The following is a 19,241-nucleotide window of genomic DNA, read 5'->3' on the forward strand; positions in this document are numbered from 1 at the left end:
GACATTTATTCTTTTCTTCATAATCTTCTAAACTCTATTTTGGCTACACTCTGTCCTAAATAATACTATTAGCTATATTTAATGTCTAGTTTAAAGAATTAAAGAAATGGCTGTCATGATATTATACTTCGGTAAAGGTGCATCAAATTCATAGTTGCAGCATTCAGAATGGAATAACTGTTGCTTGAAAAAAAATGGATTTAGTTGTTTTCCGAAAATCCTCTGTAAAAATTTTAGTTATATCACTGAGTTTTCCCATTCCTGCAGTTATCACCATCTGAAAGGGATATGACTAGAATAAATGTAGAGAAATAAAAGTCATCATTTGCTCAATGAACAGTGAATACGTTCGTCCTTACTCCAATGCAAAATTATTTGCATTTTTTGTGACAGTCAATTCTTGCATCCAACAATTTTGCTACTGAAACATAATATTCATTTTTTGACAATTATACTGAAAAAATTAAATGAAATAAATTGAAGGCAAAAAATTATTGTGCACATATGCATATTTTTGATATGGTATGCCATTGAGTCATGGATTTGCAAGTGAATTTCTAAAACAAGTGCAGAGATTTTTGTATATATATATATATATTTCTATAATTAGTTGCATGATTAAAGGTTCACTTTATAATATGTTAGGAAAAATATACTTGGAGAGAAGAGAGGGTAAAAAAAGGAGAGAGGAAACATAAGATGGTATGGTGAAGCTCAAAATCAAGAGTGATGTGATATAGTTAAAAATAAAAGAGTAGGAATGGAATATGAATAAAAGACTGAGTATGAGAATATAAATAAACAATGATTAATTGGCTACTGTAAACAATTTTTTACCAAAGCAGAATGCATTAAACATCAAATGAATGGTCTGAACTCTGAAGTGCAAATGAATCTTCTTACCTTTTAATGGGGGGGGGGGGGGCATTTTTCTGCTAAAAAAATATATCAACCCCATTTGTTTGCGGGGGGGGGTAAGTTCTTAGTCATAATCCTTTAACTTTTACTTTTATGAGGTCATTTTCTAAAGACCCCCCCCCCCCAAAAAAAAAGGGAGTAATGTCTCGCTTTAAAATACAAAGACCCCTGAGGGGCAAAGGTGTAGACTGGTTGAGCATAGGGAGATAGAAGTGGTATGGGGAGGGGTGCACATCTTGTGAAGGTGGAACTAAGGTTTGGAAAATCATCCGTTGAAAGTAGAAGGGGTACACATTTTGTTTTGCTTGCCAGTGTTGGAACTCCTTTGCCAGAGCGGAAGGTTTCACATTCACCCAGTGTACCCCCAGCCTATGCCCTTGAGGGGATGCTTATTTCAAGAGTGTTAATGGACACCGCCTTTAACCTTTATTTTGAGGTCAGATTTTAAGGACCAATCCCGCTCCTCCCCCAAAACCTAGAAATATTACTGAAGGTGATTAATACCCCCACACTCATATATTTTAATGCAGTTTAGAATTTAATATGAATCTTTACCCAAAGATGAATATTTCTTCCAACTTTTATGAGCACTGACTAAAAAAAGGGGAAGTTGTTTGATCCACAATGAGTTTTCCTGCATTTCTGGCTATCATATGTGGTTACCATGGCAATATACTCTGACAAATGCACACATAAAATGGTTCTTGCACATCTTTACCTCAAAGCAAATGTATGAGCCAAATTTCATGAGAAATGGTTCAAAACTGATGAAGTTGTTCAAATTGCAAGGTTTTTACCTAAATTTTGCCATATAATATGTTGTTACCATGGCAACACAATTAATGAAACACAAACAAAAAGTGCCTTGTACATCTTTACTCTAATACCAATGTGTGTGTCAAATTTCATGAGAATTGATTTAAAACTGATGAAGCAGTTTGAATTGTAATTTTTTCCCCAATTTTCACCACATAATATGTTGTTACCATGGTAACAAGATTTTTGAAAGACACACAAAATGTGTCTTAGACATCTTCACCTCAAGACCAATGTGTGTGCCAAATTTCATGAGAATCGGGTGACAACAGAGGAAGTAGTTCTAACTGCAAGATTTGTACCTTATTTTTGCCATAATACACTGTTACCATGGCAACACAATTTCCAACACATGCAAAAAAATGTGTCTTGCACATCTTTACCCCAAGACCAAAATATGTACATACACACCAACATTCAACCCCCTCCATCACCACCCTTCGGCTTGTTTAGCATTCAGATATTTAGTGCATTGAGATGTGAGGACAAACAGAATATCTGTTCAAAAAGGGTCTGAATTTAAGAACTAAACCAATGCAAAATAATGCACTGCTATTGAGTTTTGCACTAGCGCTAGTCTATATATCAGGCCAATCTAAACTCATAAATTCTGACATTTTCACCCATTTTTTCACTGTTCCTGCAGCCAGATTTTTTGGAGCATACCCCATTTTTAATTCTCATACATAAACAAAGGTCTGGAGAAAAAATCATGCTTTTGTCCACCGTGTCCACATAATTCCGCTAACAGACCAGACTATAAGGCTTTTGGCGGGATACGCCTACAGACATTTTTTGTTTTGTATGGTATTTTTCTTATATCGGTCTCTACAGTACGTATCAAAAAAAAGTTTACACTTTGAAAAAGCCCTTGGAATTAAAAAATATAAAACATGTGGGTAATTTATTGACATATAATCTTAGGTTGTGTCTCATCTATCCAATGAAAGTAAAAGTTTTGACGGAATGTTACAATTGAGTGAGCACTGTCCATTTTTGTAAAGCTCGCAGAAATGCTGGTTTTCACGCTGTGTCAAGGGGAAAGGGCGAAATCAAACTTACCCTGGGAAACATTTCTCATAAAATTCCCTTGCGCTTTTAGTCGATTGAAATAAAACGGATACATTCAAGCATTTTGTAACAATTTTGCCACCCAAATTGAAATTTTAACACATAGTAAGCACAACATTTACCCTTTTTGTGCCAGCTGGATATGAGGACTTAACTGAATCTGAACAAAAACTTATATCAGACATCTCCAGCATTTTATCACTAAGTTTTTATCATTTAAAATGGGTTTACATTTCATTTTTCATTTAATACTTGTTTCTCCACACTTCTTCCAAGCTTGACAATGATGAACAAAAAAAAAATAAAGCCCAAGTCATTTCATGTAAATCACAGCTCAGTGTAAAGCAAATATCGTCACGATAGCCTCGGTGTGTGGGGGAGTGGGGTGGGGCGCAATGCACTCTTTGAAGTGTTTTTGGCAAGGAAACAAGTTTAAAAAGGTAAAAGATATCTTCAAATCAATTTTACTAGCTAAATTCCACGTGATCTTCATGATTAAAGTTACTTTTATTTGCATAACTATTTCAAAGTTCTGCGCAAATCATTTTTCACTAACTTTTCAAATGTAAGTGTGTCACTCAAGCGGAAATATTTTTCGACAGTTATATCGTCATTTGCTTAAATGGATCTGCACTAATGTTAGAATGTGGAAAAAACTTCAGGATATTACAAATGTACAATTTTATAGGATTTTTTCTAAGTGTAAACTTTTTTTGATACGCACTGTATAGACTTTGGGTTTGTCTCCCTGCCACCTTCCAAGCCAACAGCGCGCTGTGGTGTACTTGTATGAGCAAAGAGATAACACAATCAAGTTTTACTAGCGACTACGTATAGGCTTTGTCTTCTTCATTTTGTTGTGATTTGGTTTTAGTTTCGATCTATTCCTGTTTACGCTTTTGATGCCAAGTCTTTACTCTCTTCAAAACGACCCTTCTCCCTTCTCTTGACTTTTAGTTCTTTCTTGGAAAGCATGCAGACCAGTATTGTGTGAGAGGCATTTTCTTTCTCTTTCCTTGTCCATGAAAGCTTCCTTGTTCCTCCTCCTTCCACTTTCTCTCCATCGTTTCTGCCGACTTCAGCATTAGACAAAGCCATGACACCTGTTTTGGAACTAGAATCGTACTATCTCAGCAAAGTACAGCAGAGAAGTTTATCAACTTCCGTAACAATTACTGAAAGAACTTATATAGCAAAGGAAACAAGAAAAGTTCTAAATAATAATTATGCTAATACTTAACATTTGTATAGTATAAATTATTTAAAATTCCAAAAGCATTAAATGTCGTATATTATTCTCGGGAAATTGTTTTCGTTGGCAATATCCCCTTTGCTCAAAGTGATGTTGAAAATAAGTTGTAAAATATTAATTTGACAAGCACGAATAGCTATGATTTTTATGGGTACCTAGGTGGAGGGTACATTATATGATTTATACCTGTATGATTATGATACGGAGTGATTCAGTAATAGTAAAGCACATTAATTTGTATAGCACATTCAAGAATTTTTTCACGGAAGTTAATGCGATTTTTAACACGATTTTCAAAATACCGCCCAAGAGCGGACACGGTAGACTAGGTTCTTATAGGCCAATAGACGACTGGCGTACGGATGAAGGGGGGCACCCCACCCACGAATTTTCAACAAACAGGGAAAAAGAATAGGACGAAAATGGGTGTAGATGTGATGTTTTATTCTGATGATTATGTCAAAAATCTATCACGAAAATCTTTTTTTCAGAAACTTCGATCAACAATTTTTGCTCCCTGGACTTAAAAAAAAATTGTCACAGACGCCATGCGCCCCCTCAATGTATTTTTGCTCATCATTACGCCACATAAACACGCTGATTAAAGCGAAAAAAATACCCATATTTTCCCGGATCGGCCACTCAAAGATGATTTTTTTGTTTCTTCGCACTAGCGTACCTACGGGGGGGGGGGGGGCAGGGGGGGCACTCTGCCCCCCCCTGACGAGTCACAACCCATGCAAAAACGTATCTTTGACCCCCCTGACGGGCTTGAAAAACCTTTTTTGCCCCCCCTGACGAGCTTTAAGACCTTCAATGCCCCCTGACGAGCTTGAAGACCTTTTTTTTTTTTTTGCTTGTCAATTTTTCTTCTGGTACGAAATCCTTTTATTTGTGATCGAAGACCTTTTTTTTTTTTTTTTGCTTGTCAATTTTTCTTCTGGTACGAAATCCTTTTATTTGTGATCGAAGACCTTTTTTTTTTTTTTTTTTGCTTGTCAATTTTTTACTGGTACGAAATCCTTTATTTGTGTTCGAAGACCTTTTTTTTTTTTTTTTTTTTTTTTTTTTTTTTTTTTTTTTTTTGCTTGTCAATTTTTTTCTGGTACGAAATCCTTTATTTGTGTCGAAGACCTTTTTTTTATTTTTTTGCTTGTCAAATTTTTTGGCGGACGGTTTTGCCCCCCCTGTGGAAAATCCTAGGTACGCCACTGTTTCTTCGTAACAGTCACTTCTTTGCTTTATCCTTATAAAACAGTTATCTCATAAGCCATATTTAGATAGTGCGAGCGCGAAGCGCGAGCTAATTTTTATTGATATTTCATGTATCTTGTCCTGATAATTGAACGTGTTGGGCAATGTTTGTGATTTTGAACAAAATCCGTATATAACTGATTGAAAAGGGACCTGTTGAGGACTGTTTGTAGTTAGCAATAAAGCGATACATAGGCAATAATCAAATAAAGCGAGTGCGAAGCGCGAGCTAAATTTGTTTTGACATTCCAACCTAAAAAATGGAAATTCTAAGCATATTCTGTAATCATGGGCAGGATAGGGATAAAGGGCATATAATTAAACAATGCGAGCGCGAAGCGTGAGCGGAAAAAGGAAAGAGATTTAGACCTAAAACGGGTCACACTATTCATGCTTTGTAAATCATGAAAATAATGGGTAATTGGATATCCTAAATCAATAATGTGAGCGCGAAGCGCGAGCAAAATATTTTAGTCTGAAACTGGACAACTTAAGCATGTATTGAACAACCTGCGTATCTCAATAAAAAATGCGTGCATGTTTAAGATATTTATGTCTAGTATCTGGGCATTCTGATTATATATTTTTATCATAAATCATAATGTGATCGCGAAGCGTGAGCTGAAAATATTCCTATCTGAAAAAGTGTAAATTTAAGCACTAATTCAAGCACTGTGTAGGAGAATTGTAAAGTGGATACTATAGATCGCTCCTAATAAAGTATGTGAGCGCGAAGCACATGCTGATATTTTTAATTTTGACCTCGGGGTCTGGACATTCTAAGGACTTTTTGTCATCATATGAAAATGATGACTTTCGTTTACTCCTCTTCCTAAGCGCGAGATATTCCATATGACAAAGAAAAGGATTATTTAATTATCAGGAATTCATGAAAATGTTAATGTTAATCTAATAAGCATAATGGCAGCTAGAAATTTGTTGAAATTAATTCCTGAAAACTGGACATTTTAAGCACTTTTGTAATTATGAATAGGATGCATGTGTATTCATTTTTAACAAATTAATAAGAGCGCAAATGGCGATGTCATGAAAATAGGATTTTAAGTAGTTTGTTTTAGAATTGCTTATTATTATAGAGGAAATTATCGAGGTATACATTACTCACCAATCAAAATGCAAGTGCGCAGCGCTGACTGATTCTAGGTTTTGAAAATCAAACCTGAAAATTAAGGTATAGTTTGAGAACTTTATGGAATACACGAAGAGAATAGGTACCTGACAAATAAAATAACGCGAGCGCGCAGCGCGAGCTGAAAACGTTGATACTGAAACAATAAAACGGACATTTTACAGAGCACTTTTTGAAAATCAATTTATAAATCAAACAAAATAATTAAAGCCCGATGTCGGAGCTAAAATAAGTTTTGTATATTTACTTCAAAACTTGATATATTAAGCTCCAGCATATCAGCCTATTGAGGAAGAATCTCATGCAGGCCATCTCATCAAACATGCAATGCAAAGGTGAAGCGCAAGCGAAAGCTTTATATAATGACATGAAAGGTTTTTTATTTTATTTTCCAAGCGTTAGTCGTCCCCTCACCTTATTTTATTCACTCATCCTCTCTTTTCCCTTCTTTTTCTTAAATGCCTTCCCCTTTTTTTTTGCTCCGCCAATAGGGAGTCCCGCGGGTCCCATGATCCGACAAGCAAAACAATGTTTCACTACAAAATGAAGGTCATTTTGGTGCCAAGAAATTTGATAAGCCAAAAATGGGTATAAGCACAAGATGTTGGTCATTTTCCATACATTTCTCGTATATGTGAAACACCAACCAGAATTCCAGGGGGTGCTGCCTATGGATAAAAATACAGGCAGTATCCCCTGATGGGAAAACCTTGGGGGTGCTTCAGCACACCCGCTTCCCAGGTCCATGGCGCTATAAGAGCGAGATGAAAAGTTTTGATATTGTGACCTAAAATTTGGACATGATGATAAGCACTATTGGTGGTGATGAAAAGGATATGGGCATCTATATAACTAAGGATTTGATGCGAGCAAACATGAGTTTGGCGCGCCCCCCCCCCCCATGCATGTCGACCATCAATTCGGCGCAGCCCTATGTCGACCCGATTTGGCGCCCCTAGGTAGGGCAACAATTCGCCCCCCCCCCCCTTTGTCGATCGAACATCAATTCGGCGCCCCTACCTATATAGGCTAAACATCAATTCGGCGCGCCCCTCATTTCCTCTTCTTTTTTCTTCTCTCTTATTCTTTCCCTCCCTTTTTTCTCCCCTTTTCTTTCCCTCTTTTCTTCCTCTTTTTGGCGCCCCCTTTATCGTCTACCCGGGGGCCCGGGGCCCCTAGCCCCCAGAATACGCTGTCGATAAATTTCTTGCTGAAGGAAAACACACCATGGTCATTAATTCCACGTCCCTCAGTTTGAAAGACGAGGGCGCCCCCATTCTTTCTATTCATTCAAATGTTCTTTTTCGAGAGTTTGACTTTAAAAAAAGTTTGTTTCGGGGGTCATTCTATCCATGGACCTACTTGTAGGTCCATGTTCTATCTATCAGTATCTACGATGACCAGCGCCACCGAATTTCCATTTCAGTGGTCACGGTCATTCACGACACGTCAGCGCTCAGTATGAAGCGGATATCCGGCCGGGTTTATGTATCCGCGCCGCGCGAACGCGTACTGAGAAACGTAAACAAAAACAAAATTCAGGACCGAGGCTTGCATGCTCAGGTAAGAAAATTGTGTGAAATTTCCGAAGATAATGAGGAAAACATTATGATAGGTAATGTGAGAATCATAATAAGTTATGTCTTAGCTTGTTTAAATTGGGACCCCTTGTGTAGAAACTAGATGACATTTTGATTTTCTACGAATACGATGAAAACGATCGAAATTTTGATTTGAATTACAGTCCCATACGAAGCAAACGTTGTCACGGTCGCCAAGGCTCGCCAAGATTGGCAAAGCACCTGATGATTGCTGTCGTCTGTGCATGTCAGCCTGCGAGGATGTGGAACATCTGGTTGCTACCTGTCCAGCCCTAGCACCTGTCCGACAGGACCTTATCCAGCGGGTTAAAGCTAATCCCAACACCAAGCAGTTCGGACCATGCTTTGCCTTTGAATCCACCCCTGCTCTTTTTGTAGAGTCGGTCCTTTTTTTACCTCCTGGGCGTATTAGCTGCAACACAAAAGCCCAATTACATACGCTTATTCTATACTTCTTACGCAACCTCCACACAACTCGTCAAAACTTACTCAGTACTTCATGATTGCAACTTAGAGCCTTAAATGAATTGCGGCCCTTCCAACGGCGCCGTTGATCTCCGACCTTAGCGGAGGAAGAACACAAGAGAGAGAGGTGGTCTGTCTATCAATTTGCCATGGCGCGTATACCTTGTTGTTCATTGAATGAGTGCTATGCCTATGGCGTATGATGGTAGCCTGGAGGCGTCTTGGGAGTAAAAATTATTTACTACGTACGCTTACTCCCAATGACGCCTGGCGCGGCTGTCTATACCCACTTGTTCACTGTGCAAGTGCAACCATCCTGCCTGTGGAGTGTGGGGAATCTTCATTTAGCCTTTTTAATTTTAGGTTAACCCAGGGAACTCCCGCCCACGCAGCGGGCGGGAGCCCAGCCCCAGAAGCTTACCGTGTATTTGACCATACTCACGGACTAGCGTGATTTATGGTCTAAATATTTCTCCAAATGAATTGTGAAAACAGAAATTATGCACTTGCCACGATTATATTTATAATGGATGAAGGTCTAACGTCCGAGTGGCAGTTTCCTGACAACGAGGCCCAGACTGGAACTTCAAAAAAACGAAAAGTTCTCTCCTTCTAAGTTCTAGTTCTATCCCAGTCTCGATCCGCCATTTTGTTACGATTCATAACAAAAATGGCCGATCGAGACGGGGGTAGAAGGAGAGAACTTTTCGTTTTTTTGAAGTTCCAGTCTGTGCCTCGATGTCAGGAAACTGCCACTCGTTAGACCTTCATCCATATAATCGTGGTAAGTGCATAATTTCTGTTTTCACAATTCATTTGGAGAAATATTTAGACCATAAATCACGCTAGTCCCGTGAGTATGGTCAAATACACGGTAAGCTCCTGGGCTCCCGCCCGCGCAGCGGGCGGGAGTTCCCTGGGTTAACCTTAATGAAGATTCCCCACAGGCAGGATGGTTGCAGTGAACAAGTGGGTATAGACAACCGCGCCAGGCGTCATTGGGAGTAAGCGTACGTAGTAAATAATTTTTACTCCCAAGACGCCTCCAGGCTATATGATGGTGGTCCCCAAGTCTGCGCACCTAACTTTTTTAAGTTAAGATTTTACATGAATTTCCTTTTATTTCACAAAATCTTTCAGTAAATAAATTTCCTCATATTATTATGAGTAAGTGTACAAAATATCTCATAGAAATTTGAAAGAAATATAGCCTATAATAATTAGTGTACTACTAGGCCCTACTCCCTAGTATAGGATTTTCTTGGAAAAAACCTCGGGCAGTCATTTTCAGATTGAAAAAAAATGGAACCTGTCTGTGCACCCATTCACTTTGCACAAGGTTCGGGTATTTTTATGAGAAATGCTGCATTTTTAATTTTTAGGCCGTCACATGAAATGCCAAAAATTAATTACTTTTCCACCATTTTGAGTCCGAATTGTAATGAAATTTGTCTATGTGTTGCATGTGTAAAGTTTGTGTTCGTTGCATATCTTCTTTTACTAGAATCGCGCAGATGTGCGCAGACATGGGTGACTGCGCAGATTTGGGGGAACTTGCCATACCTGTTAGACATGTCCAAACACTAAAGCAACAGTAACTTGTAGGATGGGGTAGCCAAGAGGATCCTAGAGAGTAAAAATCATTCACTAACGTACATGTATGCTTACTCTCAACGGAGCCAGGGATATTGCATCCCATCCATCCATGACATGTGCGTGTACCGCAAAAAAAAAGTGAAATGAAAGTTCACCCCCGAGATTTCTACTTCTAAAGGATCTAGCCCTAAATCATGTAAATGGGATACAACTTCATTTCCGACATTTCTGCTATATTGATTTCATTTTTAAACAAGAATTCATTAAAAATGAGAAAATATTATGAAAAGATGGGGAAAACTTGCCATTGTGTTTACGTCGCTATCTTGAATCTGATTTCTTTGTCTTTCGCTATAGCTACAGCACGCATATCGTGATATGCGTGCTGTAAAACAAAGAGACTTTGTAATTGTATATTCTAATAAAATCAATATTTCTTCTATACTTTCATTTTGATACAGTTGATGAGTTGTGACATCTCATGAAAGAGCCAGTAATCTTAGCTCAGCCATCTCAAAATGAACCACTCGGTGAGTACTGCTAAAGGCCTAGATCTAACCATTTCAACATTTAAAAAAAATGCTTTTTGTAGATGCTTTCGTAGGAGGGGGGGGGGGGGATCCGATGCCCGGGCACTTACGCAGATCCAGATACATTGTAAAATATGGCTTTGCATTTTCACAACATTCATGCAATAAATAGCCAGAAAAGTAAATGTTATGTTCTGTATGTTTGAGGATACCATGACAAATGTTCTTTCTGCCTGTCTGACAATTCTTCAAATCAGGGAATTCGATAAGAAATACCTCAAATGAGGGAAAAATCAGGGAATTTTGATCAGCCCAAAAGTCGAAAGCACGGTAGTCAGTTAGACTCTGTTCTATATTGTTGCATTTCAAAACAACATCCATTGAATGACTGGTTATGATGGTACTAGATCTAATTAGTTTGACATTGTTTTTATACTGAAAATACATGTAATTCACTGGAACAACTTAGAAAACATGCAAAACTGGGAATGGGTTTAAATAATTATCACCTCATGGAGAATTTCTAAACTTCATCATGGCAAAATCAAGGAATATTTTTTTTATTGAAAAGCTGGGAACCCTGGTTTAATGCCCTTGGCTATGCATCTTGTGTGTTAGAACTGCTCCTAATGTATCTTGTATAATTCTTACTAATGCCCTCTATGATGAGTGTTCCCATACTTTCATAGTATTTCCCCTCTCTTCAGTTTGATATTACATTAATTTCTTATTTCTCAATGTGTACTATTGGTATATGAAATATTATTTCCCTTTATGGCTTGAATTGACTTATTCCTAGCACCCTGAAGACTGGATGACTTGTACACTGTGCAGAGCAAACCACCAAGGGCAGCAGGTCCTAGAGAGAGCTAGAAGGAGAGAGATCTCATGGCCTGAACCTAGAGAACACGGAACTCCTCCCATCCAGGTCAGTTCAGCCTACGTGTGGGCATTCCATCGGGTAGGGTCCATTGTCAGGGAGACTTCCTGAAAATTAGCTGATAATCGAGTGAAAAGATGCAGATTTTCAACATTTGCCTGCTTCATACATTGATTTCTTTCATTGGATATTGTTTAAGTGAGACAGGTCTCCCTTCTTCCTCAGTAAATTCTCCATGAAAGTTTGCAGCTTATATTATTTTACTTCGTTTTGTATTTATTCTGTGAATTGAATAGATCTTGGGGGCAGTTTTCATAAAGCTGTTCATAAGTTACGCACCACCTTTTATAAGACTGGTGACCCATCCTTGTCATGAATGGTGGAATGGTGTACTCCAAATTTTCATTGATGTTGATTTCGCTCTCAAGAAAGGGTCCACAGTTGTGCATAATGCTGTTTGACCTGTTATAATTTTACCGTTGTATTCTTACACCATTCTTGAGAAGGTCTGATTTGAGGTCTCTATAAAGTCACACTCGGCTCTTTGTGAAACCTTCCCAGTCCCTTTATTCTATTTTCTCTTTTTCATTCAATATTGGATTCATATGCAGGATGCCCTGGCATACACCACCATAGATGAGGCCTTTGGTAGCATCCTACAGTATATGACAACCAGTAGCAGACAATGCAGAGTAAGTCATCTCTCCAATTGACCAGGGGTCTGTTTCATAAAACATGTTATGATGAAAAATTTGCAATACTAATTGGCTGAAGTACTTTTTTTGTGTGTTACCACTGTAATTATTATTATTTGAATTACTTTCTCTTATTTTTGTTGTCGCTTATTCGTTTTATTTTGATATTTGTGGATTACTTGTTTTAAGTTTGTCTTCTGTGTCCGTCTCAATTTTTGTATAGAGTTGTATATATAGTTTGTTTATAATTAGTATTGAAACTAAGTTTAGGGGCTTGCCTTCTCTACAAGCTTTTGCTTTTCTTGGCAAGTCCCTCCGTTCATTTCTTGTTTCTTTTCATTGATAAAATTACTGCAACAAATTGTAGTTTTGTTTAATTTATATTCAACATTTGATACGAAATTTCATTGATTTTGTCTGTATTATCGATTATATTGAATATGTATTGTTACTTTGATTATATTTTGAAAAAATTGTTGAACGGAAATAAAATCTAATTCTAAATTTATGGACAAAAGTGTAGAGTAAGTTTCATTAGCCTTTTGTTAACTAGTAGTTAAAAGTTATTTTAATAACGAAAGTGCGAAGTAATTCATCAGTCCCAATGAACAGAGAAGTGTTTCATAAAGCCCATTTTAAAAGATACTCCTTACTTTAGGAATAAAAGTGTAGAGAATGTAAGCTATCCCATTGACCAGGGGTTGGGGGCAGAGTTTAATGAACACCATCTTAAGTTAGGAAAAAATCCACAAACAAATTACAAATGATTAGAATATTGAATGCAATAATTTGGCCCAAATGTTGTCATGAGATATCTATAAAGTATGACTGTATTTCAAATAATTTCACAATAATAACACATTGTGTATTCAAGAAAAAATATTTGTTTTTTGTTTTGAAAATGTGTCCCAACTGGTAACCATAACATTTTAAATAAAAATCTGTTCTATCAATGGTATTCAGCAGGGGACTCATTTTGTGCATTTCAGGGTTAATCCTTTCCACATCAAAGTGCACCATTTGTTTTATTATTAATCCTGTCGTATAAGACTACCATAACTTGGTTTTATCTTTTTTTTTGCAGAGGTACTACTCCAGTATTCCAGCTTCTTCCCAGAATGCACTAGACAAACGGCATTGTGGGAGATTCCATGCTCCGAGATACACAGAGCCCAGAAAAATGCCACATCCGGTAAGTAAATCTTTTGGGTTACAATTTACAAAGCGTTTTGAAAACTTATATTTTTTTTAATTGAGAGATTTTTCACAAAATCCTTCATGCAAAATGCCCCCAAATGACGAGCTTGGTCGCTTTGTTCCTTCACTTTCGAGTTTCTTTGAAACACTTTACGGGTTGCAAAGGATTTATTTTATTACTAATTATTTGCAATTATTGGCAGTTAACAAAATGTTTGTCACGTCAGCCCATCAGTAGTCTGATGAATTAACTCTGGTTTCATCTCCGCTGGACAGGTGCAGGATTTGCTCTCACAGCAAATGTCCTTACCCCTCCTTCCATTTGCATGATTCTTTACATCATCTATCCTTGACCCATGCATTCATACATGATTGCTTGGGGACACAACATTTTCTCTGGCGACAATTCTTTCGGGCTTTATTTCGTTTAAGATATAGGGTTAGGGTTTGGGTTGAATTAGGGTTTACGTTAGGGTTAGGTGTAGGTTAGGAATGTTCTGTAAACTGATTGGTCCAAATCGGATCACACGATATTCAGCAAATTGCACTATGGCATCTAAAATGCACTATCCTGCACTCGGTCATCATACCAAATGTACTATCCTGCATTCTGATGTCATACCAAATGCACTATCCTGCACTCTGGTGTCAGAGTGCAGGATAGTACGAGGTCTGGAATTATCTAGAATTTAGATCAAATACAGCATTTGGGGCAACTCAGTAACCTGGGGGGGGGGGTTGTATAAAACAAACAATGCACGCATTCTTGTGCATAGAGGACCTAAATAATGAACTCTGTGCTCGACTCACCAAATCAAATGCATATACCGCACTCGGTCCTGCGGACCTCGGTGCGGTATATCCATTGCCTCTTCTCGCACATCGTTCATTATTTGGCCCTGCATGCACACGCTTTCGTGCATTATTTGTATAATAAGTCATTTCTTGGAGTCCATACTGTCATAATATGAAGTTGTACATTATCACAGCATCATTATTGGAATGAATCTAGCAAATGGTCAATTTTACTGTAGGCCATGAACATTGGTGAAATAGAGTCATCATTTATCCAACAGGTAAATGTATATACTCATCCATTGCTGCATTCATTCATGATAGTGACATTAATGCATGGCAATTATTTGAAATTCTGATTTTATTATTTCTAGCATTATGCCAGACTTCGAATAAAATAATTAACTTCTTGGAACTTTCACATTTATAATGCAAATTGTGACCTGTTAATAATTGCATCATATCGGATCTTGTAGTGTGCGCCGGAAATTACAGGTTTTGATGGATAGTAATTAGTGTGGGTATTCTCACAGTAAAACCATTGAATCATTTGTTACACTGTTCAGACAGAGAAAAGCCAGTAGACAGAATCGGAACTTGCTGGCTAGTTTCCAATCAGTGTATAATAGCTGCTTGCAACATTCCATGGAAATTAGACATTCATGATGGAGAATGTAAACTCTGTTGTCTGTTTCTTTTCATTTTTTTTCTGCAGCTACAGCGATCTGAAGATGTTCACATCCAAGTCCAGCCTGGTACCTACGCTGTGACAGCAGGAGGGTGGGGAAAAGGCAAAGGTCAACAGACACATGTCGTCCATGTCAACCAAGGTCAAAGTGTCAATCTGGATTTCAACCTTTGACCTCAGTGACCTTAAGGGTCAGGACTGCATTAGCAGCTGATTTGATAAACTGAATTTTAAGAGAAAGAATTGTCCTTGCCTTGGATCTGATTCAGAGAAACGCTCTTTCTTGAGTTCAACAAAAATTTTACCTTTGAGAGATCAACATGAATCATGATTAATTGAAATTTGCCGTTTATATCATGTGTTGATTTGAATATGCTTTTTTTTTTTACTATGTGACAAATGAGGCTTATTGGCTTTGTTAGTGGTGATGTGATATTTCAAAAGACCAATTGCTTCCAACTGCTATGTTGCAATGCAAACATTACTCATAATCGTGACATTGTAATCAGTTTCTGGTAGGGGCAACTGTTCATTTGGAAGAGGAATTATTTTATATCAAAATTAAATGAAAGCTGTTCATGATAAAACTCTTCGAAACACTATGGGAGATATCCTACATGTAAGTGCCTAGAAATGGATCTCTCCATGTTTAAAGCCTATTTTTAGTTTTGGGGCAATTCCATAAAGTATGTACGTTCGACCCCCTGTATGTGGGACCTTCATGAAATTTTCTGTCTCTTATTTCTTGTTCTTATGACAGTCTGTAATGTTCTCAAAGGACCATGACTTGGTCAGTTTATGAAGTGAAGTAAAACTTGAGAAAAATGGGGTTGGATGCACAAAAAGGTTGATCATTTTATGGAATTTCCCTTTGGTAAATCCCCCTCCCCCCAAAAAAAAAAATTGCATGTCACTATTTAGGGGTGTGACAGTTCAGAGTTACAGCTGATTTCAGATTTTTTGTTGTTTTTATTTTCAGCTTATTTTTGGCTTTCCTCTGTACAAAGACTATGGGAGCTCTTTCTATTTCAGACTTTTTCAACACTCTTCAGCTTTTTTCGGATCTTGTTATTTGTGACCACTCATACCCCTGACTATTCCATCTCAGTACTTGATTATAGTAATGCTTATGCCTCAAAACGGTTGTGGTGTAAAGGATATAAACTAAAATGTGTTTTCATTGTTAAATTTAATGATTTTACATCATAGAATATCTGCATTATTTTGCATTGTTTATATAAAACACTATCAAGCATGGAATGGGTTTAAAATTTCAGGATAATAGCTTTCTAATATCCAATTTAATCCAATTGATAAATATGTAAAGCAAGGACAAGGCTATTTTGAATAAAAATAAAACAAGAGAGGGTGGTAGATTTGAATTCAAATCCTAATGACCGAAAAATGACATATTTAAAGTCCAATGGGTAAAATCAGTCAATGACTACGACGCTTTTTTATTTTAATGTTCGATGATACTTGAGCATGCATCACATAAATAATCTGTTACAAAAGCTAAAGACATGCTATAAAATAATATCTGAGAATATTTGAGGTTATTACAGTCATGCATTAACTGTGAACTTTCCTATTCATTCAATAGCCAATGGCTGAATGTCGATAAATCAAATCCTCTGCACCATATATACATTTCTGTCCTGTTTTATGACATAAGCAAATATCGTTTTTTAGTCGATGGTATAAACATCCTAATATGCTGTCATAAAAGAACATATATTAGAGCAGGTCATAACATGCAATGTTATAAATGTTGCATTTTATTATAATGTTTGACGCAACAGAAGTAGGAGGTGATTTGTAAAATAATTACTTTGGAATCTGGTTTCTTATAAAGATGATGTAAGCAATGGAAGTCATCAATATCACACATGATATTGGCGTTACATTGAAAATCATGAACAATAATTTTAATTTGGTTGGAACCATTTGCACTCACTATATAAAAAAAGTTTGTAGCATGAAAGTTCATTTAAATCTTGCCCATAATGTATGAAATTACTTCTGCCAATACCAAACAGGCCTAATATTTTCTGTGCCTTATCAAATAAAAATTTAAGGACCCCGTTCTTCACTTTTCACAGAAAATAGAATTAGTATAATTCCATTTGACACCATTCCTGTTTATTAGCAATCAGCCCCTCTGTCCAACCATTTGTATATTTGACCTCAATTAAAATAACAAGCATATGAGTTGTGCGAAACAATATTTTCATATTCAATTATTCATATGATGTTTTGAAGTAGTTCCTTTAATTTCTTTTGGTTTGATAGTTATAATATGATCTTTTTTGAAGTCCATTCCACAGCCCTTTGCTTGAAAAATAAAAAATTGTGAAAACCCAGCTATAAACTGAAAACCCAATTTGAACTATAAACTGACATAAGCTACTGATATGACCTCATTTACTCACAATAAAAATATTGCAGCTTTTGAAATATCATTAAATACAGAGAGTCAGTATGTTTCTCTTGAAAATGTAACAACGTTCCAGAATAATGTCAAGATATTTGAACAGGAATATGTGTCAATATAGTAAAAAATCAGTACCCCCGAATAGTCTTAAACGTAATGTTAGTTGAGTAAAGACATACTTGTAGTTCATCCAGAAATTCAAAAATTTACAGTTTATTTGGCATTTTTGGAACATCCATAAGCCATTTCAACCTTTCAATTATTTATCTGTACCAAATGTAATTGGTGTAAATATTTTAGCAAGTCGATGTGTATTGTACATGAATAATATAAGTTCTTTTTTTAACAGATGAATAGATGAGGTAATGATTTTATTGCTTTCCAAGTTTAATGTAGACATAATTGTAGCTTATCTGATGAATTGAGATTTAAAGACAAATTGCATTTGTATTATTGAGTGAAGGGATGTAGAGATATAAAGAGGGGGGGGTAGTCAGAGGTAGAGAAAAGGTAGGAGAGACAGGGTGGGACCGAAAGAAAAGGCAAAAGAGGGGAAGATAAGGTGTCAGTAGAAAGAAAGGGGGGGGGGGAAGAAGCTAGAAATGAGAGTCAAAACGGACAAGAGAGAAAGTAAAATTTAAACAAGGAGAAACATAAAAAGTGGGAATTAGACTGATAATGTGCATAGAGAGAGAGAGAGAGGTGAAAAAGAAAAGGGGAAGGGATGGAAAAAAATTTACCAAAAATCGTTAAGGGTTGTTCAGACGAAAAAACAAGAGAGGACTGACAAAAGAAAGTGCGAGGGGGGGGGGGGGGGGGGAGGCGGGGCTACTGGAGATCAGACACCCTCCCCTCTCTCAGATTCTCAAGAGTTCTCCCCATTTTCATTCAATCTACGCCCCTCTCTATAAGATTGGATGGGGGGGGGGGGGCGACTCTAAGATACGTCATTCCCCCCAACAATAAAAATAAATAAAGTAAAGTAAAATGACAGTGAGCCAGACCTCGCTCTTGTATTCTATTCCCCTTTTGTTTGTATCAATTGAGAAATCAGAGGTCGCCCTTGCACCCCCTCCCCCTTACGGGGGAGGGGGGTGCGTATCAACAAAAATGTACAAATGTTGTAAGGGCCGTTAAATGGAAAGAGAATCAATACTAATCACAAGCAGAAAAAAAATGACAAGCAACAAAAAAGGGGGAGTCTTCACTCCCGAATGACGGTGATTTATGTCAAGAAAAAAAAAGAAAACTAGAAAAAAGCCTTCGCTTGCAAACAAAATATTTTCTCTCAAAAGGGGCCGGATCCCCTACCCCCGATCTGCCACAATCAAATTAATAATTCATCAGTGCAGGATTCGCCTTTATATACATTTTTAATAAACAGAACGATGCAGTTGCAACCAATTTATGCATATAGACGTTATTATGGAATCGAAAATAATGAATCAAACTGTCTTTCGGGCTGAGAATGGAGCTGTTATCCAATCAGTAAATTTGTGTTTCAACTCGAATAAATACTCTTTCCTGTATAACGAATGGGATGAAAAATGACGAGAGCTCGTAAATCATTCAATCGATCCAATTCACCTGAACTAACTCATCTAATTATCGCCGGCTTCGCGTTCCGCATGGATTAATTATCTGATGCGACAGTCACACCCAACGAAACCGATTCCAAACGACCGATATTATGTCATTCGAAATAACAATATAATTGTGATCGATCTAGACTCGGATCGCTTAGTGTGTCGGTAGCATATAATAGCTTTATTTATCCCCCCGAGAGACAATATTGATAGAGTCTGTACTCAATCATCTCATTTATGGCGTATAATTCGATTCGGATCGGAGTATTGAGAGCCTTTTAATTACGTAACCATCTCGTGACGTCATGGATGC

The 19,241-nt window shown here is 37.2% G+C and overlaps 1 protein-coding gene across 2 annotated transcripts; it reads left to right on the top strand.

Annotated features, from left to right (window-relative positions):
- The first annotated feature begins 7,749 nt into the window (after positions 1-7,749).
- On the top strand, positions 7,750-17,696 carry LOC129283122 (A-kinase-interacting protein 1-like). 2 transcript variants are annotated; one of them, XM_064114941.1, is made up of 6 exons: positions 7,750-8,024; positions 10,585-10,653; positions 11,453-11,581; positions 12,145-12,225; positions 13,313-13,420; positions 14,936-17,696. In XM_064114941.1, exons 2-6 carry the CDS (start codon positions 10,642-10,644, stop codon positions 15,080-15,082), a joined length of 477 nt encoding a protein of 158 aa, XP_063971011.1. In that variant the 5' UTR covers positions 7,750-8,024; positions 10,585-10,641; the 3' UTR covers positions 15,083-17,696. The 2 variants fall into 2 exon arrangements, with proteins under 2 accessions (XP_063971011.1, XP_063971012.1); XM_064114942.1 differs by lacking the exon at positions 7,750-8,024 and adding an exon at positions 8,206-8,654.
- The last annotated feature ends 1,545 nt before the right edge of the window (positions 17,697-19,241 follow it).

This window comes from Lytechinus pictus, unplaced genomic scaffold (genome assembly GCF_037042905.1).
Source record: "Lytechinus pictus isolate F3 Inbred unplaced genomic scaffold, Lp3.0 scaffold_20, whole genome shotgun sequence".
NCBI classification, from domain to species: Eukaryota; Metazoa; Echinodermata; class Echinoidea; order Temnopleuroida; family Toxopneustidae; genus Lytechinus; species Lytechinus pictus.

Coding starts and splice junctions, on each gene's coding strand:
- LOC129283122 (XM_064114941.1), top strand. Junction 11,582..12,144: donor ACGGAACTCCTCCCATCCAG/GTCAGTTCAGCC, acceptor ATTCATATGCAG/GATGCCCTGGCATACACCAC. Junction 13,421..14,935: donor CCAGAAAAATGCCACATCCG/GTAAGTAAATCT, acceptor TTTTTTCTGCAG/CTACAGCGATCTGAAGATGT.